Here is a 27,455-nt window from a genome sequence, read left to right on the forward strand (position 1 = left end):
ATGTATTGCTATTTCGCTTCTTTTTATTTTCCTCTCTTATTACTCTGAATTCCTTGAATTACTTGCTGCACAGTAATATTCCGTTACATCTGTATATCAGTTTTACATGTACCATTCATCAGTTAATGAACACCCACTTTTATTTCTAGTTCTTTGCTACTGTGGAGTGCTATAAAGAATATTTTAGAACTTGTTTCTGTAGTTGACCAATAGTATTGTATAGGTATAGTACAGGTTCCTTGAGTAACAGCAATTATATTCATACAATTCTTCCAGGTTATTCTCAATTATATGTGATGATTTGAATTTATAGAAGGCATTAAAAAAGGGCGTATGTTGTTCTATTTGTCTGTTCCCTGATGTGCCCTAGTCCATGTGGCCTTATTTGTCCCAGATCCAGCCTGATTGTCCTTACACTAACTGTTACTATCTCCTAGATATTCACACATCTCTTCTCACAGGGAGTCATTGGTATGTGTGGGGAGCTTCTCTGCACTTTTAGGTTGCCTGGGGGACCTGGCACCATTGTAACTAAGCTGCAAGTACCATAGGAGCCAGGGAAGGATAGAACTGAGTAAAGGAAAAAGATTTGTGTGAAGGAGATGCAGCTCCAGGAATAGTGCCCCATATTAGTTTATAAAAGACTTTTAGAATGATGATAAAAGGGAAATACAATATTATGGGGATAGTTATGATAGGGAATTTAGAAAAAGAGCTACATTAGAGATCAAAGTCATTCTTTTCAAATTGCAAGAGATTTGTAAGAAACAGAAATGGAGAAATGATTAGACCTAAAGCTTATTGTTCCTTAAGTTTTTATTAGGAGAAATGAGAATAAGTACAGAAATTCAAAGCATGAGCTTACCTAGTCCACTATTACAAAATAATAATTAGGATTTTGTGGGAAAAGGTAGGACTATGATTTCATAGACTCATCTCAGAGTAGGAAAGGACTAACCTTAGAGTTAGCTTCTACCTAAAAGCCAGATCCCTTCTACAGCCCTATAATAAATGGTCATCCAACATCTACTAGATCAAAGGCTTTGCTTCCAAAGGACAGCTCAATCCAGTCCATCAGCCCAGTAAACATTTATTAAGCCCTACTATGTATCAGGCACTGTACCAAGCCCTGGCAATACTAAAAAACAGCAAAAGACAGCCCTTGCTCTCAAGGAGCCCGCGGGTCTCATGGGAGATATGGAAACATAAACAACTATGTTCACACAGCAGATTGCAAGGAATATTTGAAATAATCAACAGTCTTCTTAGAGGAAAAGATAGCATATATATATATATATGTATATGCATATACATATATATATTTATAACATATATACACAGAATATATAGAAAATAAATGCAAGGTAGTTTGGGGAATGAGGACACTACCAGTCACAGTAGCAGAAAAGACTTCATGCAGTGACACATAAACTGAGTTTTGAAGAAACAAGGAATTCCAAGGGGCAGAAGTGAAGAGGGACATCACTGTAGTGCACAAGGGAGGTAGGGTATGTTAAAGTCATGAAGGAACAGACGTGCAATCTCAGAGAGGACAGAAAGTGGAACATCCCCTGTGGGGAACAGCAAATAATCCACAGAGACTATCCCATAGAGTGCATGAAAAGAAATAGTGTTAAAAGACTGGAAAGTTAGGAGAGGACAAATTATGAAACCTTTAAATCCCAGGTAGAGGAGTTTATAATTGATCCCAGAGATAATGGGAGCCATTGGAGCTTGAATATGGGGGTGACTTAGACCCATATGCTTTAAGATAACTACTTTTGAGTGACTATGTGGAGACTAGATAGGACTAGGGAGAGACTTAAGCAGAGATACCCAAATATGTAATGCTTTCAAAATAGTCCAGGTGAAAGGGTGATGAAGGCATGAACTAGATGGTGGCTGTGTAAGGTTAAGCAAAGAGGTACAGACATATATAAATCTGGTAGAGGTAGAAATGATAAAAATTTAACATTTGATTGGTTTTATGGGAGATAGAGGAGTTGAAGTGACATTGGGTTATAAGAGATGAGGATACTTTGGTGCCCTTTATAGAAATTGGGAGAATCCAGGAGATGGTGTGGATTTTGGGGTAAATGAAGATTGGTTAATTTTTATTGGACATGTTGATTTGAGATGCCAATAGATCATCCAGTGATGAAATTACACTAGGTAGTTGGTGATATGTGCCTGGATCTCAAAAGAAAGACTAGAGCTAGATATATTTATCTGGGAGTCATCTGCATAGAGATGGTAATTGAACCCCTTACCGATTGATGAAGTCACCAGTTGAAAAAGTTACAGTAAGAAAAGGAAAAGTGGGTTCAAGATTGAGCCAGCCACAGTTTGGGAGCCTGATATTAATGATAAAGGAGACTGAGAAGCAGTAGTCAGATACCTGGAGGAGAATCAGGAAATAACAATGTGAATTCAGAGGGGAAAGAGTATCTAGAAAGGAAGGTGGTCAACAATGTCAGATGCTTCAAAGAGGTCAAGTAGTTTGAAGAGACCAATAGATTAGACAATTAAGAATTCATCCGTAACGTTGGAGAGAATAGTTCTGGTTGAGTGAAGATGAAAGCTAAATTGCAGAGGATTTTAGAAACAAATGGGAGGAGAGGAAGTAGGGCCAGCAAATATAGATTACTTTTTTTGTGGATTTTTGACTGAGAAAGGGAGGAGAGCTAAAGGATGATAAACTAACAAACGTAGGATCTAGTAAAGGTTTTCTTTAAAGATGGAGGTTTGTGTATGTCTGTAGACAGCAGAGGAAAAACTAGTATTATAGGGAGGGAATATAAATTAGAAATAAGAAGGGATAAGTGAGGGGTAATGCTGGGGAGGACGGGAAGGGATTGTATCAAGAGTACTTGTAGAGGGACTAGCCTTGACAAGGAGAGTACTCTTTTCTTCATCAGACTGGAGTAAAGGAAGAAATGTTGGGGACTGATGACAAAAGATTGTGAGATAAAGAGGTATTATCCAAGTTAAGAAACAGAGACCTTATAACAGATGACCTCAGTATTCTCTATAAACAATGAGAACAAATCTTCAGTCATGGGGTTGTATAGTCAAGGGCTACATAGGAAACTTTTTAGATGAGAAGGTTTGGAACAGCCATTGTGGTAAGTGGTAGAGAAAATGGAATATTTTCTTATTGCAGTGAGGGCCCAGTTGAGGTGCCATTCCTCTTCTCTTTGGACTCTGTAAATGAGTGAGCAATAACAGTGGACGTCTCCCATGGCAGTGACAAACTGCATTCTACTTTCTGTTCTAAGTAGACCAGGGCTTCTTCAACTTTTTTCCACTAGTGACTGCTTTTTTGCTTGAAAAATTGTTATGTGATTCTGGATATATAGGTATATATAATTGCTATACATAGCCTTTTTCTGTTGCCAGATTTTTCACAACCCCCACATTATGCAACTCCGCATGGAGTCACAACCTACAGTTTAAGAAGCTGGGGGCTAGACTCCCTTTTAGAATAAAAAGTGAAGGGACCCAGTCAGACTCTAAGAACAGTCCGTTTTCCACTCTTCCATGTTTCCTGTTTTCATATATTGTATTTAATTATGTGTTGTCTACTGTGATTGCCTTGTACTCTACTATAATTTATATAGGTAATGTTTCTTGTATTTATTTCCCCGGCTATAGAGGAGCATTTTATTTATAGCATTGTGCCTCTATTTGTCTAGAAAAGTGCATTGCATATAGTAGGACCTGAAGTAAATTTGTTGTTTTATTGAACTGAGTACTAAATTCCCATAAGAAATAAGATATTCATGGTTAGAATACATGTATTGAACTAGATAAATCTAACAAAAAAATAAATAAGAAACAAGTCAAGGAAGTGAATAGAATTTTAGATAAACTATATATGATAGATATCTGGAAAGAACTGAATGGAAATAGAAAGGAATACACACCTTTTTCTCAGCAGTTCATGGTACTTTACAAAGACTGTACATAGTATTAGGGACGTAAACTTTTTAGAATTAAAAAAAAGTAGAAATATAAAAAATTATCCTTTTCAGATCACATTGCAATAAAATATTATTTTAATAAGGGTCCATAGAAACAGAGATTGAAAACTAATTGGACTAGCTATGTGACCCTGGGCAAGTCATTTAATTCTCATTGCCCTGCAAAAAAAAAAGGAAAAAAAGAAAACTAATTGTTGATCAAACAACCTAATCTTAAAGAATGGATGCGTTAAAGAACAAATCATACAATCAATAATTTCATTGAGAGGAATGACAATAATAAATCAACATATCAAAACCTATGGGATACAACAGCAGTGATGAGAGGAAAATTTATATATCTAAATGCTTACATCACTAAAATAGAGTTGAGTTGGGTATGCAGTTTAAAAAACTTGAAAAGGAACAAATGAAAAATTCCCAATTAAACACTAAATTGGAAATCCTAAAAATTAAAGGTGAGATTAATAATAGAGTGTAAAAAAACATTGAATTAATAAATAAAACTAGGGGGTGGTTTTATTTAAAAAAACAATAAAATAGATAAACTTTGGTTAATTGATTAAAAAGAGAAGAAAACCAAAGCATTAGTATTAAAAATGAAAAGAATAAATATAGCACTAATGATGATGAAATTAAAACAATTTTAAGGAGTTATTTTGCCCAATTATATGCCAATTAATTTAACAACTTAAGTGAAATGGGAAAATATTTACAAAAAATATGAATTGCTTTGTTTAGAAGAAGAGGAAATAAAATACCTAAAGAGACCAATTTTAGAAAATGAAATTGAGCAGGGCATAAATGAGCTTCCTAAGAAAAAAGCACCAGAACCAGATGGATTTACAAGTGAATTCTATCAAACTTTTAAAGATCAATTATTTCCAATATTAAACAAATTATTTGGAATAATAGGCAAAGAAAGGATTCTACCAAACTCCTTTTATGAAACAAGTACAATACTGATACTTAAACCAATAAGAGTAAAAACAGAGGGAGAAAATTATACACAAATTTCATTAATGGATATGGATGCAAAAATTCTAAGTAAAATACTAGCTAAAAGATTACAACAATGTATTACAAAAATTATACATTATGACCGATTGGGATTTATACCAGGAATGCAGGATGCTTTAACATAAGGAAAACTATTAACTTAATTTATTATATCAATAGAAACAAAAAACTTTTGATAAAATACAACACTCATTTCTATTTAAAATGGTATAAGTAGATTTTTCCTTAAATTGATAAAAAGTATTCATCTAAAACCATTAGCAAGCATTATTTGTAATGAAGATAAGGTAGAAGCCTTCCCAGTAATATCAAGTGTGAAACAGGAGTGCCTACTATCACCAATATTATTCAATATCTATCAATAGCAATGAGAAGAAAAAGAAATAAAAGGGATCAGAATAAGAATAAGGTAATAAAACTATCTCTTTGCAGGCAATATGATGGCATACTTCTAAAATCTCAAAGACTCAACTAAAAATTAGGTGAAACAATAATTTTATCAAAGTAGCAGGATATAAAGTAAATCCACATAAATCATCAGCATACCTATATATCTCAAAACAAAACCTTCCAAGAAGAGATAGTAAGAGATACCCCATTTGAAATAACTCTAGATAGTATAAAATAGTTGGGATCACACTTGCCAAAACAAACCTAAGAACTATATAAATAAAATTATTTTTAAATATATACAAATACAATCAGATTTAAGTAACTGGAGAAATATTAATTGTTCATTGCTAAGCAAAGCCAATATAATAAAATAACAATCTTACCTAAACTAATTTATATATTCAATGCCATCCCAATTAAATTACAAAAAAAAACCACCTTACTAAATTAAAAAAAATAATAACAGAATTCATTTGGAAGAACAAAAAGTCAAGAATATAAAAGGAAAAATGGAAAAAGTGGAAAGGAAGGTTTAGCAGTACCAGATCTTAAACTATATTATAAAGCAGTAATTATCAAAACTATTTGATATTGCTAAGAAATAAAAAGGTATATAAGTGGAACAGAGGAGACATACACTTTACTGCAGCAAATAAATATAGTAACCTTGTATTTGACAAGTGTAAAGACTTAAGATTTTAGGATAAGAATTCATTATTTGGTAAAAAAAAAAAATATTCTGAAAACTGGAAAGTAGCATGGTTGAAATTGGACATAGGACAACATCTTGCACCATTTACTAAGATAAAGTCAAAATGGATGGGTATGTGGGCAGCTAGGTGGCGCAGTGGATAAAGCACCAACCCTGGATTCAGAAGGACCTGAGTTCATATCCGACCTCAGACACTTTACACTTGCTAGCTGTGTGACCCTGGGCAAGTCACTTAACCCCAGTTGCCTCACCAAAAAACAAAAACAAAACCCCCAAAATGGATGGATATGTGACCTAGATTTAGAAAGATATTACAAGAAAATTTGGCATATGTTTATCAGATTTATAGATAAGTGAACAATTTATGAATAAACAAGAGATAGAAAGCAGAGTAAGGTATGAAATGGATAATTTCATTTACATAAAATTTAAATATTTTTTGTACAAATAAGACAAATGTAGCCAAGATCAGAAAGCAAGCAGAAAATGAGGGGGGAAATTATACAGCTTCTCAGATAAAGGCCTTGTATCTCAAATACAAAAAGAACTTTATAAAATCTAGAGGAATACGAATCATTTCCCCAGTGGGTAATGGTCAAAAGATACGAACAGGTAGTTTTCAGATGATGAAATGAAAACAATTTATGGTCAGATGAAAAAATGCTCTAAATAATTATTGATTATAGAAATGCAAAATAAAAGAACCTTGAGATATCATTTTACACCTGTCAGATTGGCTAGAATGATTGAAGGGGAAAGCAACAAATGTTGGAGGGGATGCAAAAAAAATTTATTGTTGGTAGAATTGTAAACTGATCCAGCCATTTTGGAGAGCAGTCTAGAATTATGCTCAAACAGTTATTAAACTGCCTATACCCTTTGACCTAGCAATACCACGACTAGGTCTATTTCCAAAGATGATTAGGGAAAAAGGAAAAGAGCCCATGTATTCTAAAATGTTTATAGCAACTCTCTTTGTGGTAGCAAAAAACTGGAAATTGTGGGGATACCCATCAATTGGGGAATGGCTGAACAAGTTGTGGTATGTGATTGTGATGGAATATTACTGTGCTATAAGAAATGATGAGTTCTATGATCTTAGAAAAACATGGGTAGACACAAAATCATGAAGAGAAAAATGAGCAGAACCAAGAGAATATTGTATATAGTAACAGCAATATTGTTTTAAGAACAACCTTGAGTGACTAAGTCATTTTGACTATTTTAAATAGCCAAGTTAACTGCAAAGGACAAATGAAGGATGCCTCTGTATCCAGAGAAAGAACTGATAGATAGAAGTATGTATAGAATGATTTTACATACATATTTGTGTCTAATGGTAACCATTTCTAGGATAAGGGTGAAAAGAAAAAAGAAATTTATATGATAACTTTATTATATAAAAGAAAAAGCAAGTTGTACATAATAGATTTTTAGTTTCATGTACAATCATCTTTTTATTATGCTGTTATGGAATAGTTTGTTTTATTCCATAAATTAAAAATAAAATAAATAAAATTTTAAAATAAAATAAAAATACACATACTTAAACACCTAAACATAATGATTTTCATTTATTTGACTATTTTGGTATCTTAGCACTGCTCACTGTTCACTACATTCTTTTATCAGTGATAATGAAATTAAAATACAGATTAGTTACATAGCCATTTGAATAATTATTTTGATAAATGTTTATAAATGTTAGTGCATGCCACTACTCCCTAAACAGGAGTTCTTAACATGAACTTGTTTTTAAAATATATTTCTATAATTGTATTTCAATATAAATGATTTCTTTGACAATTTCATGGATTCTGTTTTATTTATTTAAAAATATTCTGAGAAGGATCCCATGGGCTTCTCTAGATTGCCAAAGTGTACCAGGAAACAAAAAAAGTAAAAAACCAATGCCTTACACGGTCTTCAGAACTTATTTTACCTGTGTAATTACTCTCAAGTTTTGTTTTGCCTCCAGTGAAAATGTATACATATAGAATAGTAGATAATAGTGCTTTGATTAAGTTTGAATTATTGGGCTTTTGATTTTAAAAATAAAACTATTTTAAATAAATATGAAGGTTGAGTTCTATAAACCTGTTAAGACCATAGTTTCAGAAATAATTATTTAATATGCATGGGTCAATCAGAAGTTAAATCATAAATGTATATATGCATAATATCTGACTATAAGCATGGTATTTTAATTACATCATTGTCTCTTTTTTCCACAGTATAACTGTTTAAACAAATTTGGGATAGTTTCTCTTGCCAGAATTAGATGCCATTTTCTGAATACTCAAAGTATGGTTTCCCACTTGTATCATTGGTCCTCTTTTTATTTGGAACCAGTATTGCATTATCTGGGGTGGCCATCTCTCATCTTTATCTGTGAGGCTTCTTTCCTTCTATTGTGGCTAACCTTAATGAGGTAAAAAAACAACAAAACCAAAAACATGTTTCAGTAATTGATTTATAACCTTCTATTATTTAAGAATGATACTGATAGTAAAGCTGTTAAATACGTTGTCATAAGCTAAAGTTATATTCTTAAAAGGGAACCTTAAAGATTAGTTTATATATATTCCTGAACATTAACTGGTTTCTGTGGATAATTTACAAATTAATGACTTAACTTTTATCATCAAAGTTAATAATTTTGAGGTATTCTTTATTTGTTTGGCAAATATGAGTAATCAATATAGGTTGTGATCCATACACATTGTTGAAAATGTCTGATCCCGCATTTCTTTCAATGTGTGGCCCAGTCCTAGGACAGTATTTCGTATTTTCATGCCTACGGTAAAGTCATAGTATAGTGGTTCCCAAATAATGTTCTACTTTTATACTTCAAAACTGTTTTCTGATGCCATTTTCTCTTATCACACATCTTATTACATCACTTGCTAGGATTTTTGGCAGAAACTAGAGTAAACCTAGCAGTAGAATCCCCTGACCACTACCATACTCAGATATTGTACTTTTAGTATCATTCCCTGCTTGTTGACTTCATTAAAAACAAATAAAATAATATTTATAAAGTGCTTTACAAACTTTAAAGTGCTCTATAAATTGAATTATTATCATATTTATATGTTTGCATATAAAAAATATCACTTGCAATTGTTCTCTTTTATTATATGTGGAATCCCTAGCGTACTCATTTTATTTTTCAGTGAATTCAGAAAATATTGATAGTAATATTTGAGTCTGAAATACTAAGAAAAAGATCAAGTCAACATTAACATGAACTGATTCTCAGTGGGATATATCCTAGGGATTGTTAAAAAATACAAAATTGCATATTTTGAAAAGAACAATAAGTTCCATCTTAAATGAAATAAAAACACAATTATCTACAGTTGCCCCACAAGGCTTCAGGAAATGAAAACTAACCTCTCCTCACAAAGAGTTTGGGATCATAGGGCTCTGAGGTCCTCACTTCAAACTAAACATGATTCACAACAGGCATATAAATAGAACTACCATTTCATGTGCTATTTGCTCTCCTCGGCTTTATAAGATTCACACACTTTAGATCAATTTATTAGCTATAATATGTAAAAATAGAATAGATAATATGTTTAACTTGGTTTCTACATCAGCTTATAATATGAAATCTGAAGATACCTCTTGTATTAATTAGAATGCCTGAATACTTCTTAAGGGGGTGGTTAGCTATCCTTTAGCTCTCATTCATCTAGGATCATGGTTGCTCATTTCTTTGATCAGCATTCTTAAGTCTTTCCACAATTGTTTGTTGTGTCAAAGTATTGATGTTACAGTGTAAATTGTTCTCCTGCATCTGTGCTTCTTTTTAAAGAATTTTAAAGGTTATATTCTTGTTTTTTTAGACCTTCTGAAATCCCTAATGACCCCCAGGTTGATAACAACAAGATTATCATTTATGATTAGTGCTTCTGCTAATAATCGGTTGGACAACTTGTGGAGCACTTGCAATACTTCTCATCTATCTTTACTATGTGTTTAAGGTATCAGCTTAAAATTTTTTAACCTGAATGCCAGAATGTGCTCATCACTGATATCAAACATCATTCCATACACTCTTCAAAAGAGTTTATAAATTCATAAAATGTGGGTTTATAATTAATTTGCTGGATAGTTTAAAATATTTTGTTGCTCTTATAACTATTTGTATATGTTGGTGTGACATAGCTGTAAGATGGGAATCTGCATCTACAGATAGTTAAACATAGTACGGTTTTGGTGGTTAGAGGCCAAAAAGGGAAAAGGGAAAGGAACAAGCATTTTATTAATAGCCTACTATGTACCAGGTGCTGTGTGAGTGCAATTATTATCTCATTTTGATAAAAGGAAATGGGTGAGAGGTTAAAATTCACCTTGAGATGTGAGAACAGGAGACTGTATTTTCTGTAACAGTTGCTATGGAAAGAGAAGCATGCTTTGAAATGATATGGGAGAGAGGGGTTGACACATTCTTAGAACAGATTGATTAGAACAGAATTCATATAATGAAAAAAAATTACTTAAAGCATAAGGCTGTCAAGTTGTAGTACATAAAGAAGGTTACTAACCAAGAATGGTTACCAAGGCATTCTAGCCTGACAGTATATGTACAAAATTGAGAGGGTAGGTAAAAAATATATATAGGCAATACTAGTGCAGAAAATAGTGAGAACTTAGAAAACTGAACTCCATTTTTTGGAAGAAGCAGGGGAGTCAGTATTTCTTTTCTTTTTTGATATGTTTTGTTTTATATGTTTTTAACATGTTAAGCAAAGGCTTTTTTTCTACCCCTCCCCCTACTTACCTTGGCTATAGCTGTTATCCATGGCAGCAAAGTAGTATGAATGGTTTGTTTGTGGAAACTAATATTTGCTTCTTTGATGTGATATCATCAATGGGAATGTTCTCTCCAAGGATGCCATTCCACAGCCGTGCTTTCTTAATACTTTTGTTCATGTACTCCCATAAATTTCCCATATATGTCCACCCAACCTGCCAGGAGTCTTCCTTTGGATCCTTTTAAATTGTGTGATTTGAAAATGACTCCCACATCAGTAAAAAATTGATTCTTGACTGCCAAGATATCATCAGTTTTAATTTTTATGATGGAAACCGATGGTTTACTCTTGATGATAAATCAGGTCACCATATACTGTTAGACCATCAGCTTTATAGAACAAAGATCAAAATGCATACTAAATTAAAAAATGAGATATTGTGTGTAATTGAGACAAATCTAATGTATTTAAACAACCTATTTACCCTGAAAAATAGAGTAGCACTGACTCCTACCATTTTCTCAGGACATTCAGCTTATGAAATCAGCTACCATATGAAGGAAACTAAAGGACATGAAACTACCTGAACTAACTAACTAACTAACTAAATAAATAAATAAATAAATAAATGCCAACTATCTTTGCCAGATGTTGAGAGATAGTAGCCAAAGATAACACCAGTTTAAGATATCAACACATTTATTAAATAAGAAAGAAAAGCTGACAGAGGATTGTGAGCAATATTATGGCATAAAACATCTCTGTTTTAACAAAATATTTAATAAAAAGCACAAATAAGCTCCTACAACAAAAAACATTTAGGCGTGAGACTTGGAAGAACGGCAAACATTAGAAAAGAAAAAGATCTGTGAAGATTTCTGTAACAACCATTCTCCTTCAATGACCATGGTATACCACATTAGAATCTATCCTTACAGTAAACCAAGATGCTCATGAGGAAGGAGAGCTAGCCCCAAAGAAAGCAAAGGAAGGAGAAACCAAAATAGAAAAAAAATATGTAAAGAGGAGGTGCATGATGAGGGTATTGCATCTCAAGGTACCTCAAAGAGGAGATGATGCTCCATGTTTTAGGACAAATCATTATATATACTTTTTCCAATAAAAGGTAATTGGGAAAACTTATACTGTCTCCCTCTATAAAAATCTTAGTGACAAGTTGTTGTTGTTTGTCCTTTGTTCTCAAAGAGGACCATGACATGAGGATGATGTCATGACTTGCACTGGATTGGGATTAAGTGAGGTAGGGCTGTGCAGAGTTACCAACCTCACTCTCTCCTCCAGAACCATCTGCGTCCAGTGGCAAGATATATATCAGACGACTAGAAATGGCCCTGGATGTTTAAGGAAATTGGGCTTAAGTGACTTGCCCAGGGTCGTCTGGGGTGAGATTTGAATTCAGGTTCTCCTAACTCCAGGGCCAGTGCTTTATCCACTGTGCCACCTCCCTGTCCCCTTGCTGCCCCCCATGATGAAGTATAAAATAAATAGATCCAAGTGAACAGTATACAAAATAAGTCCTACAACATAAATGAAAATGCCACTAAAAGGCAACTAAACTGATTAGTAGTGATCAGGCTTGGTCCTGGAGAACAGGTGATAGAGCTGTCTTCTCAGAGAGGCAGAGGACTATAGCTGTAGAATATTGCTTATGCTGTTGAACATAGTTATTCTATTGGTTGGTTTTACTTAATTTTTTTCTTTGTCACAAGGGAGAGCTTAATTGAGGGTGTGGGGTAGATTTGAAACGATATGTTAAAAACAAGGCATCAATAAAATATTTTTTTAATATAAAGACAGTGAGGGCAACCTTGATAGGTATGTAAATTCCTTCAAACTTGAGAGACAGTAGTTATAGAACTGGCTCAAAAGTGTAGAGAATCCTACATGACCATAAAAAAGCATTTGTTTTGGAAGATCAAATACTGTCAACATCTTTCAACAGGTTATCCTTCAATAATGTGTCTTCCTTGAATGTCAAATTCCTATTAGATTTCTAAACAGATTTAATGGAAATAATTTAGAGCCCTTGGGTTAATAACATCACGTGAAACATAAAACAGGAAAATGTACATTTGCCACTATTACATGGGATATGAGCATGGAGTCCAAATGAAGAGTGATTTCCTTTAGATGTTCCGATTACAGATTGCTAGTAAAAGGTTAAGATAAAACCTTGATAGCAAAAATTTAAGAACCCCTGATATAGATTCATTCCCATAGTATAAACTACCCATAGATGACATTACATCTTAATGTTATCTAATTCCCAAGTTATTAAGAAAAAATGAATTTATATTCTATATGGAGGTAGTCCCTGAATGAACACCCAACTTTTCTTATATACATTCCATATATATTAACAGATGCTGCATCTCACTGCTGCAATAATACCCTTCCCAGGGCCACTATTTCCCTCCCTTGTTGCCTACATTTTCCCCATAATTAATCAGTTAACAAGTACTTATTCAGCACTTACTATGTGCCAGGCATTATGTCTAGACTTAGGGATACAATTTCAAAGAGTGAAAATCTGTACTTTATGAAGCTTAAGTTCTAATGGGGAAGACATCAAGAACAATACAAGTATGTAGAGAACACACATATGTAAACAATAAGTATGAGTAAGTATAAAGTAATTAAATACCTTGTAATTGGGAGGGGAACACTAGCAATTGGAGGAAATAAGAAAGGCTTTATGCAAAAGATGTTCTTGAGTGCATCTTGAAGGAAGAAAGGAAATTCTGAGAGGCCAAGTTGAGTAGGAAGTATATCCATGGCATGGAGTGTGGCTGGTGTAAAGGCACACAGACAGAGGACATTGAGTTCAATGTGTGAAGAACAAAGGAAGCTAATTGGGCTATATTGCAGAGTGTGGGACAAAAATTGTCGTTGAAACTGTTAAGATAGGTTGCAACCAGGTTGTGAAGGAATTTAAATGCTAAACAAAGGGGTTTATATTTTATCCTAGAGGGCAATTTAATTGAGTAGTGCAGTGGGGTCAAACTCAAATAGAAATGGGACCACTAAATCTTACATAAAGATCCTTATAGCCACATATTGACTTAGAAAACCACATATTAACATTATGTTCTATTGGTTTTTTATTTGTTTTGTTAAATATTTGCTATTTACATTTTTTAAGTGAGGCAGTTGGGGTTAAGTGACTTGCCCAGGATCCCACAGCTAGTAAGTGCAAGTGTCTGAGGCCGGATTTGAACTCAGGCACTCCTGACTCCAGGGCTGGTGCTCTATCCACTGCACCATCTAGCTGCCCTGCTATTTACATTTTAATCTGGTTCAGGCCTCACTCAAGAATATTTGACACCTGGAGTAGGTGTGTCACACAGTCAGATATGTGATTGAAAAGAATTAGTGTGTAGAATGTACTGAAATGTGATATACTTGAGTCAAGGAAACCAATCAAGAGGCTGTTAATAATCTAATCAGAGTTGATAAGGGCCTGGTCTAAGGTAGTAGCTATGCAAGTATCAGGAAGGGGATGGATGCAAAGAAATATTATGAACATAGAAACAATAAGACTAGGCAGTCATTGGCTATGTGAGGTGAAGGAATGTGAATCCAAGATAATGTTGAGTTTATGACCTGGGAGACTAGAAGGGTAGTAGTGCCTTCAACAGAAATAGGAAGGTTTGGAAGAAAGAAGGTTGAGGGGAAGAGATGAGTTCAGTTTTGGAGCTATTGAGTTTAATCTACCTCTGGGACATCCAATTTGAAATGTCTAAAAAGCATTTGGTGATGTATGACTGAAGTGGAAGGGAGAGACCAGGGATAGATACTTAGATCTGAGAGCATGCTTGTAAAGATAAATCATACCTATGGGAGTATATTAAGTTGCCAGGTAGAGAAAGAAGAGAGCCTAGTGACCACTCAAAGTTAGGGAGTGTTCTGTGAATGCTTAGCCAATAAAGGAAACTGAGAAGAAGTAGTCATATATGTTGGAGTAGAACCAGAGAAAATACAGTGAGGAAAACCCTAAAAGAAGAGAGCATCCAGGAGGGAAAATATGATGAAATCCAGCAGGTGGGTTGAGAAGATTGAGGACTGAGAAAAATACATTAGAATTGGCGATTAAGAGGTCTCTAATGACATTGAAGAAAGTAATTTTAATCAAATAATGAGGTGGAAAGCCAGAGTGCAAAGGATGTTAGTGAGTATAGACAGCAAGTTTTCAAGAAGTTTGGCTGAGAAAGGGAGGTGAAATATAAGAAGATAACTAGAAAGTATAGCAGTTTCACAAAGCTTTTTTTAAGGATAGAGGAGACATAGGCATGTTTGAAGATAGTATGGAAGGAAAAAGTAGAGAGTGAGAGACTGAAAATTTGAGAGAGCATAATCAAGGATGCAACCCGATGGAGAAAGTAGTAGGGGATGGGTAAGTAATTGGACTTGGCAAGAAAAAAAGCCACCTCTTTATCAGATACTGGAAGAAAAGATGAGAGAATGGGAGATGTCAAGGTTTGGGAGATGAAGAGGGAGAGAAGGAGGAGCTCACATTGAATGACCTCCATTTTCTAAGTGAAGTAAGAAGCAAAGTCCTCTGCTTAAAAAGGGGTATGGGTGAGGTGTGGGAGACTTGAAGAAAAAAGAGAACATTTAGAATAGTTTCTATGGGAGTAAGACACAGAATTAATTAGGAAGGAATATAATCTCATTGCTCCCTCATTTTTTTAGTCTCAATTTAAGAGGGATTAAGTGTATTTATAAATTTTACAAGGATACTCAAATATTTCTTGATCCAAAGCAATTTTGAAAACAAAAATTCATTTCTTTTCCTAGATTATTAACTTGTACTCCAACATAACAACATTGAAAAAAACCTCTGATATGGTAAGTTGGGTTTTTTGGCAAAACAAACTACATATTTTTATCCTCTTTAGCTATTTATCTTTTTAGGATGGAATGACTTTACCACTTAATCCTTAAGAAAATCATAGATCATTTTGGATTACTCCACTTCAAATTATTAACTGCTTTCTATGTTCCTAATGTTTCACTAGTTCCTTTATCCATATTCCCTTCTAGCTGTCCCTCAGAAAGCTATGGTTAATGGCTCTGGTACCCACTGTTATTCACTTGTATTCCATCTGCAGTAATTTGTCATTCCATGACAAATTTTGTTTTATCCAACTCTATCCCTATCAACATACTTTTTGGAAAACAAGTTTGAAGGAGTTTTAAATTGTGGTCCTTCATCTTGGATAAAAAATCAAGGAAGGGCTGATGTCTTTTATCTTCTGCGGGTTAAGGAGAAACATTTTTAGAAAGAGGATCATCTTTCGAGGATATATTTAGTCATCAAATTGAGAGTGGCTAATTCAGAAGACCTAGAAGTTATGTCCAATTGTGCTTTTATGAAGATGATAAAATCATTATCTAGCAAATCCTCGGGTATGAGGATTATGTTGTATGTATGTCTGTTTTTTAAATAGGAGTTTAATTTAAAATGAAACAGTATCTTAAACCTGGTTTTAAGATAAATATCCTAAGCAATATTTTTATATTCTTGCTTCCTTTATAGACTCCAAATGTCTCTGAAAGAGATGGAAACAATACAAATTCTTCCATTGAAGAAACAGAGAAGAACGATGAATCTGAGCAAAACCTTCCTCCAAACCCAGATGTACTTCCTATAAGTTTAGCCATTGATAATGCTGAAGATAACTTTAAGATGCATATTACTATTGTTAACTTAGTAATATGGGTTGTATTACTCAGTATGCCATCCTTAATTTACTGGCTAAAGAATCTCAGGTAATGATAACAATTACTTGTTTAGAGTTGTATAAAAACTGTGGTATAATTTTGACTTTGCTTTGGTCCATAACTCAACTATTCATCAATAAAGCTTATGTAAGATTTCAGATCCCCAAACATCTTCTGGTCAGTGTATGAAAATTTTGACTAGAAAAATTTAAATTGGACCTACTTACATTTGCATAGTTCTTTTTCTTATTAAACAAATTCCCACAAATATTTTAACAAAAGAGAAAGGTAGAACTTCTATTGTACTTCATTGGAGCAAAAAGTTTAGAAAGAAAAAATGAATTTCTGTAGCTTTGTAAAGAGTCCCTTAAGTTGACCCAAAATGACTTTAGTGACTAAAAAAAAGTTAGTGACTGGGAAACTACCAGTTCCTGTCCTGACTGAAGTCACAAGTCATACAAAGCATTCAACAAGTGCTCCTGAACTTTGTTTTTAGAGTTTATATTTTCATGAATTTTTTAAAAAGTGCTTTTTTATGAGTTTTGCATTTGTTTTTCTTTATTTCTTTTCTTCAGGGAGAGGTATGTTGGAAGGGAAAGAAAATAACTGCTTGTTAATTAAGAAACTTTTTTAAAGGAGAAAAAATAGGTAAATCCTCAGAGTATTCAGTGGATCCTGTTCCATATAGATTTGAGAAATAAGATTATATACATTTTAAGTAGTTTCCTACTCCCTCATTGTCGTTAAGGTCCAGGCTTTTGCTTTTGGAAATTACTAATCTGAGTTTTACAAGACTTCAGATATTCCAACTAAAATGTGGAAATTCAGATTGACCCCAAAAGACAAATTTCACCTTTACAACGTCTCTTGAATACTCCCTTTTCTCTCTTCTGACACCACTATCACTCTGGTTCAAGCCCTCATCATCTCACATCTGGACTGTTGCAATAGCCTGCTATTGGGTCTGCTAGCCTCAAGTCTCTCCTCACTTCAGTCCTCCTCTGTTCAGCCACCAAATTGATTTTCCTAAAGCACAAGTCTGACTGTGCCACTTCCCTAATAAGAGAAACATCAGGGGATCCCTGTCATCTTCAGGATCAAAAACAAATCTTCTCTTTGACACTCAAAACCCTTTGTTACCCTGGTACCCTCCTACTTTTCCAGTCTTCTTTCACCTCTTCTACTTTGATCCACTAACACTGACCCTCCTGGCCATTTCAGAAACAAGGCCTCCATCTCTTGGCTCTGAGCATTTTCTCTGACTATCCTTATGCCCAGAATTTTCTGCGCCCTCACTTCCCCTGGCTTCCTTTAACTAAGATTATATCTTCTCTAGGAAGCCTTTCCCAACTTCTCTTAATTCTAGTTCCTTTCCTCTTTAAATTATTTCATATTTATCTCACGTGTAGCTTGTTTGTACCTATTTGTTTACTTGTTGTCCTCCCTGTTAGACTATGAGCTCCTTGGGGATAAGGACTGTGTTTTGTTTCTTTTTTTGTCCCCAGTGTTTAGCACAGTGCCTGGAACACAGTAAGTGCTTAATAAATGTTTCTTGACTGACTTACAAATTCTGTACGGGTTGGCTTGCAAAGCCGTCTCAATGATTTAATATACAATCATTTGATTTGTAAATGACTTTTTTAGGAAAATATCTGTTGTAGAGTTAAGTACATTTTTGTAGCTTGTTTTATTTTGTTCTCCTTGGTATTCCTTTATACCTCAATTCTATAAACAATATCTAATGAATGAAATATGGCCTGGAGAATAAGTATCTCTGATAATTCGAAGATAATAACAGTTCACATTCTGTAGCACTTGAAAGTTTACAGAGTCTTGTCCTCATAGCAACCCTGTGAGGTAGGTAGTGTATCATCCCCACTTTAAACTGCACTGCCTCCCACTTCCATGATTTGTGTGTATTATTCATTCAGATTTATGCTGATTTGAAATAGTCATGTCTATATAACCACATTTTTTTCTCACCTTTCCCCTCATATAGGTATTATATTAGACTTAATCCTGATCCATGTAAGCATCTGTCATTTTTCCTCGTTCCAACTCTTGGAATTCTTGGGAATTCTGACATTGTTTCAGTAAGGTCAAGGTATAGTACTTTAATCTTTTTATTTCCCACATAGATTTTTGGTCCTCATTTATCATATTTGATAAATAACTTTAGACTACTTTTCTCTTTCCTAATGTTATGTAGGTTGAAATAGCTTGGAATAGGGGCAGCTAGATGGCACAGTGGATAGAGCACCGGCCCTGGATTCAGGAGTACCTGAGTTCAAATCCGGCCTCAGACACTTAACACTTAGTAGCTGTGTGACCCTGGGCAAGTCGCTTAACCCCAATTGCCTCATTAAAAAAAGAAAAAGAAATAGCTTGGAATAGGTGCTATGGTGTATATGTACATATTTATACTGTTAACTACTTAAATCAGTTCTGTAATTAAGTTTATATATACCTTCAGATATTTACATATTAAATTAGCTTTGTGCTTTGTTGTTTTTTTTAAACAGCTCTCCCTGAACCCTTCTTTTTCCATTTTGTATTTGTTTATTTTCACATTCTAGGCAAATATTTTACTCTTGGTACACAATTAGAGTGGTCACTTTAAATTAACCTATATCTTTGTAGGGAGAATGGGTGATTACAAAATATATTTCAACTAATCAGTTTTCATCTTTATTTGCTAGTGCTAATGATTTTGGACCATTTATAGGAGCTGGATATTTTGTCCAATGCAGCTAACCTAGTGTACCTTCAAGATGCAATGGAACATGCCATACCCAGTATCCCAAAACATTCACTTCTACCTCCTGTCTCCCCCATGATCATTTTCCTCTTTGTTTGCTGTTCAGTCTCATCTTTGGACATATGTCCTCCCTCCCTCTAGGTCCCAGTTGTCCCCCACTTTCCTTTCTTCTGAGGCAGGGACATTGTCCATAGAGGAATAACATTTTCAGGGAAAATCACCTCCATGGGACTAGTCCCCCCAGGCTAGACCCATTTTTTATATATATAATATATATAATTTTTCGTGTGTGTGTGTGAGGCACTTGGGCTTAAGTGACTTGCCCTAGGGTCACACAGCTAGTAAGTGTTAAGTGTCTGGGGTTGGATTTGAACTCAGGTCCTCCTGACTCCAGGGCTGGTGCTCTATCCACTGTGCCACCTAGCTGCCCCTCAATATATTTTTAAAAAATATTTCCTTGGATTGTACTTGGAAGTGTTATAGGCTATGTGTGGCCTAGAGACCCTGCGTTTGACACCTCTGGAGGAGAGTCTATTTTTTGAAGATTGTGTCATATAAGAATAAGGATAGGCGCCACACCTGGAATTCCATTAACATAGAGAATTCCCAGGTGAGGAAAGTCCATCTACCAATGTAGGTTAGCTCCTTCTTAGCCACTTACAGTCTTAGCCTATAGAGAATACTGAGAGTTTCAGTGATGTTCATAGGATCACACAGCCAGCACAGGCCACTATACTGTGCAGTCTCTAATAATAATATTCATTATTATTGTTGTTAGTGACAACTAAGGCTCATAAAAGGGAAGAATCAAAAAAATAAAAACCAGGCAAAAGAATTTAAAATTTCAGCAGTTTGGGTTCATTTTTGTATAGTCTCAAGAAGGTCTACACACCTCAAAAGACTCTAAGGATATCACTGTATTGCAGCATAGGAAAATCACAGAATGTTAGGACTAGACATTAAAAAGCATTTAGCTCAGCTCTCATCTTTTGCATGAGCATGCTAAACCCTCAAAGTTAAGTGACTTGTCTAAGGTAACAGAGTTAAGAAGTTGCAAAGCCCCTGTCATAATGATGACCCAAGAGTCACTAAGAAAAAAGTGAAACCATGTTGTACAGCCCATCTGAACACTTAAGAAGGCCCAATAGAGCTATTTTCATCTAAAATGATTAAAAATTGGGGGCAGCTAGGTGGCACAGTGGATAAAGCACCAGCCCTAGATTCAGGAAGACCTGATTTCAAATATGGCCTCAGACACTTGACAGTTACTAGCTGTGTGACCCTGGACAAGTCACTTAACCCTCATTGCCCCACCAAAAATAAATAAATAAATAAAATGATTAAAAATTATACAAAAAGATTTGATGTTTAAAGAGATAAATCTTCAGCATTCTAGAAAACTTTGTATTTCAGAATAATTCCTTGAGTATACAAAACAGGTGAGACTTCATTGTATAAGAAAAAAATTAATATATAGGAGAAATAATAACAACTAACATCTACTAAGTTCTCCAAAGAACTTTATATATGTTATCTCTTTTTATCGTCACAACTACCTGGTGATGTAAGCTTCATTTTACAGATGGAGAAACAGGCTGAAAGGTTACCTGACTTGCCCACTCACACAACGAATGACTGAGCCAGAATTTAAATCTAGGACTTCCTGACTGACTCCAGCACTCTCCCTACCACTATACCCCAGGGCCTTTGGAAGACAACAGTGATTTGGAAATAAACTATAAGATGGAATACATAGATAATATAAATGACCTAGATGCCTCAGGATCTGAAGGTTGAAGTAGTATATGTCTGATCTATATCAATGCAGTGATTTTTTAAAAATGTTGCTGTAACTCCCGGCTTCATGTCACTTGCAAATATAAGATAATGTAAGACCTCATGGTACAGTATATAGAAAGATGACCTCAAAGATAGGAAGACCTGCCTTTAAGTACCATCTATGACTTGGGAGAAGTCTCAGTGTTCTAGGCTGAAACTTGTAGTCACAAAGAAGGGGCCAGGCTGTATTCATAGAGAGAATTTTCTCATCTGGCAGTTCCAGTTCTTATCCCTAACATCAGCAAAAATCATGTCAATAAGATATGTACCAACTTGTGTTTTGCAAAGAGCCTTATGTACACCATGTCATTGATTCTTACAACAACCTTGACTCTAGGCTCAATAGACTTAAAACTTTTGCCTTTCTTTGCATGTAACGGAAAAAATAAAATACCTTATACCATTTAAAAAAAAACAAAAAAAAACCTTTTGCCTTTGGAGTAGAAAGATCATGAGTTAAGAGGTCATTTAGCCTATGTCCCTTATTTTAGAGGTAAGAAAAATTACAGCCCAGCAAGGCTAAATGACTTACTTAGGTAAAGCTAAGATTTAAACAATGGACCTCCGGCTCTAAGAACAAGACTAGACTACGCTAGACCACATGACTAGACTGCACCTAGACACATGAATGTCATTCATTCCTGTATCAGTCCGTTTTCTACTCTTCTTATTGGCTGGTTCTGGTACTTGTAGGCTTGAAAGAGAGACAACCACAGTTATTAAAACTGACTGAAAATGAAATGATAGAGACTGAAGAGCTCCCCTCAAGGGCTTATGCTTGAGGGACTTGGTAGCATCCCTTTTGGCTGCTCGAAAAGCTTTTTCCCCCTTATTTCTGGTTCTCAAATGTGTCCTAGCTACCTGAAGTTAAGGCAGGTGAAGAGTCAGTTACTATAATGGTTTATTAAGATCCTCTTATAAGCTTAGTTAGAATTCAGTAATTCTCTAAGAATGTGCTAAATTACTGATGTTTTCCTTCAGTGTAGAATTCGCAATAAGAGAGCCTGTTTTCAAAACATGATTCTTCTGCCTTGTGACCTTGGACAAGTCAAACTTTCTTGGCCTCAGTTTCTTCACCTGTAAAATGAAGGAGTTGGACTCTGAGGTTCTTTACAGCTCTAAAGCTGGTATCTTAGTAATTTTATAACCAGTTGACATTGAAATATGCATTTTCATACACATACTTTAATATTGTACATATATAGAGTGAAATCAAAGCCATGTTTTAGGAATTCAGACTCCTGAAAGCAGTCATTATCTTTCAACATGAGTAAGTCTTGAAATGTTTTAAACATCCTTATTAGCTTACAGTGCTGATAATGTTTTGGTTTGCTATGTCATGTATATACACTTGCAGTCAATAATGCAACCACTTAATTACCATATAAGAAATTATAAGGGGGCAGATAGGTGGCACAGTGGATAAAGCACTGGCCCCAGATAGAGTACCAGAGTTCAAATCCAGCCTCAGACACTTGACACTTACTAGCTGTGTGACCCTGGGCAAGTCAGTTAACCCTCATGGCCCTGAAAAAAAAAGAAAGAAATTATAGAAGGGAGACTTCAGATTGCACTAATCTCTACACATACTGGATTGCTTAGAAGTCACAGGTATTGAGGTAGGATTGACAGAAAATTATGCCTTTTGAAGCCTGTCTTGCTTATTTCTCCAAATGAAAATTTTTTCTGGGCTTCTCACTGTCAATACAATTACCTTCCTCTTTCATTAGTGCATTGTAAGCATATAATAATTATTGCTTATACAATGCTTATTGACTGACTGTCTACATACATTATATGAAATTGTTCATTCTTCCCTTCCTCAAGTTTTTTTTTTTAATTTGAGGTTCTTTGTCGTTTTGTTTGTTTGTTTGTTTGTTTGTTTTTGGTGAGGCAATTGGGGTTAAGTGACTTGCCCAGGATCACACAGCTAGTAAATGTTAAGTGTCTGAGCTTAGATTTGAACTCAGGTCCTCCTGAATTAAGATCAGTGCTTTATCCACTGCACCACCTAACTGCCTCTCTTTTGTGTTTTTATAATTTTTTCAACCATTCATCATGATAGTCACATGTAAAGTTGAATATAAAATGAAATTTGATATAAATTACAGTAACATAGCAATAACTAGTGCTATCTTTTATTATGAATTTGCTATATTTGGAGAATTAGTGCTTTTCTAGTGGTAAAATTTTACAAAGCCAAACAAAACTGATTGATTATGAAATGTAATTTTCAAAATCAGCTTTTTTTAAACCTTTTGATACAGAAAAATCTGCAGATGAGGGAAGTTTCACTGATAGCCAAATATTACATTTAAAATAGCATAAAATATTTTTAAATTTTTTCTCAAAAACCATGTATAATATTGACTTCACAGAATTCCAGTCTTCCTTGTACTTTTAATCATAATAATATAAAATGTTGTTTCTTTCTTTTCGCAGTAAACTGTTGAAGACCGCTGCACAGTTTCCACTCGTAGTGGCCATTGGTGTGGTTGCCTTTGGGTCTACACACTTATACAGAGTGCCATACTTCGTAGTCATTCCTCTTTTATTCCACATGTTGTCTAATATTTGATTTGAGAAATAGTAGGGGTACTTTGGCTCTTCATGAAGGTAACAAGAAAGAAAAACACATGGACTCATCAACTCAGACTGCAGGATCCTTTGGAGAAGACAAGTCTATTTTTACAATATGAAAATTCAAAACTAGTTTTGTAACCCCTAAGGAAAGTGTTTGAGGCATGGTTTTGTTTTTGTGTTATAGTATTTGTCTACTGATCATTTTGAAAAATGAACATATAAAGAGTTTAGTGGCCAAAATCCTTCTCAAGATTTTAATTCCTGTGCATACCAGTCTATTTGGTTTATGATGCTAATGATGTTTTTATAGTCTAGATTCAGTAAATAAGCATTTTGCTCTTTCATCCAGTTTTTCTACTTAAATATGTGTTCCTTTGTATTTACTATAGTTTGTATATTGAGAATCATATCTTAAAGAGGAGAATGAAATTCATATCAGTTTCCTTAGAAAACAAAATACCCAAGAATACTTTTTGATCAGTTTTGAGAAACCACATTTAGGAGGTGTATTGTTAACATTCCTTTATTTCTAAAGGTTCTATTTGCTTTGAATTTTTCTTGGCCTTCTAACAAGATATTTTTCAGTAACCTTTCATCAAGAGCTCAGAGGTTGAAGAATTGGTCTTTTTGTTATTTTCCAAATGCCGACTGACATTTTGTATTGATGACAAATACCTTAAGGCTCCTAAAGATTGCTAGTGTTTGGGTCATAAGAAAAACAATTTGGTCATAGTTATTCATATACTGGCATTGAATTAATTATTTCAGTCTGTGCCTTCATCAAACCTAAGTTTGGTTCTTTGCAACTTTCACCCATTGCTTCTTGTTCTGTCCTTTCGGGCCAAACAGAACAAGCCTAATCCATCTTTCACACGATGGCCCTTCAAATACTTGAACAGACTTCTCTATCCTTTCCTCTTCCCCTAGCATCTTATATTCTTTGGGCTAAAACATGTCCCAGTTTCATCAGTCTTTTTGTAAAACTAGACGGAAGTGCCCTTCAGTTTTCTGGCTGCCCACTCTGAACACTGTTTTATTGATGTCCTCAAGTGGTGATGCCTGGAAACTGGACACAGTGCTCCAGATGAGGTCAGTGACTGGAAGATCCAGAGAGACGATAACCTCTTTATTTCTGGAAGCCATGCCTCTCAACTCAGCCCAAGATCACTTGATGCTTTTTGGGCAGCCACATCACACTGCTGACTCATCTTGTACTTGCAGTCCATGAAAACCCATGGATCTTTTTCAGATAAACTGTCATTCATTCCTCTTCCATCATGTATTTGTGAAACTTTACATTTTTTGTAACCAGTGAAATACCTCCTGAAGTCCATCTTTTAGACTCAGCCCATTGCTAGTCTGTCCGTATATTGAATCCTGACTATTGTCCACTTTCTTAGCTATCCCTCCCAACTTTGTGTCATCTGCAGATTTGATGAGCATGCCATCCATGCTTTTTTAATCATATTTTATTTTTCCCCGGTTACATGTAAAGATAATTTTTAACATTCATTTGAAAAAAAATTTGAGTTCCAAACTTCTCTCTCCCTCCCTCTCCCTTCCTCTCCCCCACCTCCAAGATGGTAAGCAATTTGATATAGGTTATACATGTTCAGTCATGCAAAACGTATTACCATATTAGTCATGTTGTGAAAGAGACCCAGACCCAAAGGGAAAAAACATGAAAAAAAAATACAAAGAGGAAAAATAGTATGTTTTCAATCTGCAGGCTCCATCAGTTCTTTCTCTGGAGGCAAATAGTGTTTTTTATCATGAGGCCTTTAGAATTAACTTGGATCATTGTATTGCTGAGAATAGTTAAGTCATTCAGAGTTGATCATCATATAGTATTCCTGTTACTGTGTACAATGTTCTCCTGGTTCTGTTCAATTTGTATCAGTTCATATAAGTCTTCCCAAGTGTTTCTGAGAACATCCTGCTTGTCATTTCTTATATCATAATAGTATTCCATTACAATCATATACCACAACTTGTTGAGCCATTCCCCAACTGATGGGCATCCCCTCAATTTCCAATTCTTTACCACCACAAAAAGAGCTGCTATAAATATTTTTGTACATGTAGGTCCTTTTCATTTTTCTTTGATCTCTTTGGAATACAGACCTAGTAGTGGTATTACTGGATCTAAAGGTATACACAGTTTTATAGCCCTTTGGGCATAGTTCCAGATTACTCTCTGGAATGGTTGGATCTGTTCACAACTGTACCAGTAGAGCATGAGTGTCCCAATTTTCCAACATCCCCACCAACATTTGTCATTTTTCATTTCTGTCATATTAGCCAATCTGATAGGTGTGAGATGGTACTTCAGAGTTGTTTTAATTTGCATTTCTCTAATCAATAGTGATTTAGAGCATTTTTTTCATATGATTATAGATAGCTTTTATTTCTTCTGAAAACTGCCTGTTCATATCATTTGACCATTTTGGCTACTGATCAGACCAGTTATAAATTGGATTTTTACATTAGATGATTTCACTGTAGTATAACATCCTACATTTCTTAGTAGGGATAGGGACTGGACCTTTGATTTCATTATTAAAGGGAACTTCAAGATAAGGAAATTCCTTCTACCAATGTAAGGCAATATCTTCTCTCCACCTTATAGTTTGAAAGTTACATAGGATATTGGAGGTTCAGTAACTTGCCCAGGATAATGTAACCAAAAGTAGGACTTGAATCCAGGTGTTTCTGGCTCTAAGGCCAGTTTTCTTTTCATTGTGCCAAGTGACTTCACATATTTTTTAATAATGGTAAAGAAATAGATGTAAAGAAGACTATCAGAATCATAGATTATAAAGAAATGTATCCTAACACTTAGAAATGCACATTAATAAATGCTTAATTTATCAAATTAAATTTATTAAGCTTTTAAATTATAATCAACAATAAACAAAGGTATGATCTGTTTATGTCTCATAAACGGATATAGGGAATTAGAAATATTCATGTAAGTTGAATAATATTGGCCACTTATATGGTCCGAATTCACAGGATCATGGTTTGATTGTGTAATGAAATTAGACAAATTATTTCAAATTTTTCCAGTTGGACCTAAGTAGATCCAGACTAAAAATGCTAGTCTGTTTAAGTTTAGAAAATTATTTCTTCACATTTATATCTACAAAATGAATATTTACGAAAACTCTAAAGAGTTCTACACCTTTGCTATAAATACTTCTTCAGTTTAGTTACAGAGAAAGTCAGTTTAGTGGAAAGTACAAAAGAAAGATGATCAAGAGACATAGAATCCTGTATTTAAAGCTGGAAGGGACTTTAAAGGACATTTATTTCAACTCTTCATTTTAGATATGAGGAAATTAAGGCATAAAGAGGTAAATGAAGTATGTTCTTGACTTAGGCTTGCTATTAATAACTTGGCCTAGTCATTTAGCCTGTTCTTATCTTTTAAAATATTCAATAAAAACAGGCAAAGCTGAACTGGATAGATGATATATAAGCTTATTTTCAGCTCAAAAATTATATTAATATAATTATATCTTGATTTGTTGATTTTTATCTTAAATTTTTTCATGAATTAGGATGCATTACTCTGCAGTATTTGAGGCATCATCTAAGCTTATGAAGTTAACTGGTAAAAGGTATTGTGGAACATCAGTCAACAAGCGTTTATG

General features: G+C 34.5%; 1 protein-coding gene across 1 annotated transcript in view; it reads left to right on the top strand.

The window, feature by feature from the left end:
* Positions 1–25,356, top strand: part of PGAP1 (post-GPI attachment to proteins inositol deacylase 1) — an 84,499-nt gene extending 59,143 nt beyond the window's left edge. Inside the window, 11 exon segments of the mRNA XM_043995330.1 lie at positions 3,777–3,785; positions 8,350–8,467; positions 8,470–8,514; positions 8,517–8,539; positions 9,963–9,984; positions 9,986–10,021; positions 10,023–10,100; positions 15,693–15,743; positions 16,435–16,667; positions 18,619–18,723; positions 23,659–25,356. Coding sequence (XP_043851265.1) covers positions 3,777–3,785; positions 8,350–8,467; positions 8,470–8,514; positions 8,517–8,539; positions 9,963–9,984; positions 9,986–10,021; positions 10,023–10,100; positions 15,693–15,743; positions 16,435–16,667; positions 18,619–18,723; positions 23,659–23,794 — 856 coding nt within the window. The 3' untranslated portion in view covers positions 23,795–25,356.
* Positions 25,357–27,455: the final 2,099 nt, after the last annotated feature.

This window comes from Dromiciops gliroides, chromosome 3, assembly GCF_019393635.1.
Source record: "Dromiciops gliroides isolate mDroGli1 chromosome 3, mDroGli1.pri, whole genome shotgun sequence".
NCBI classification, from domain to species: domain Eukaryota; kingdom Metazoa; phylum Chordata; class Mammalia; order Microbiotheria; family Microbiotheriidae; genus Dromiciops; species Dromiciops gliroides.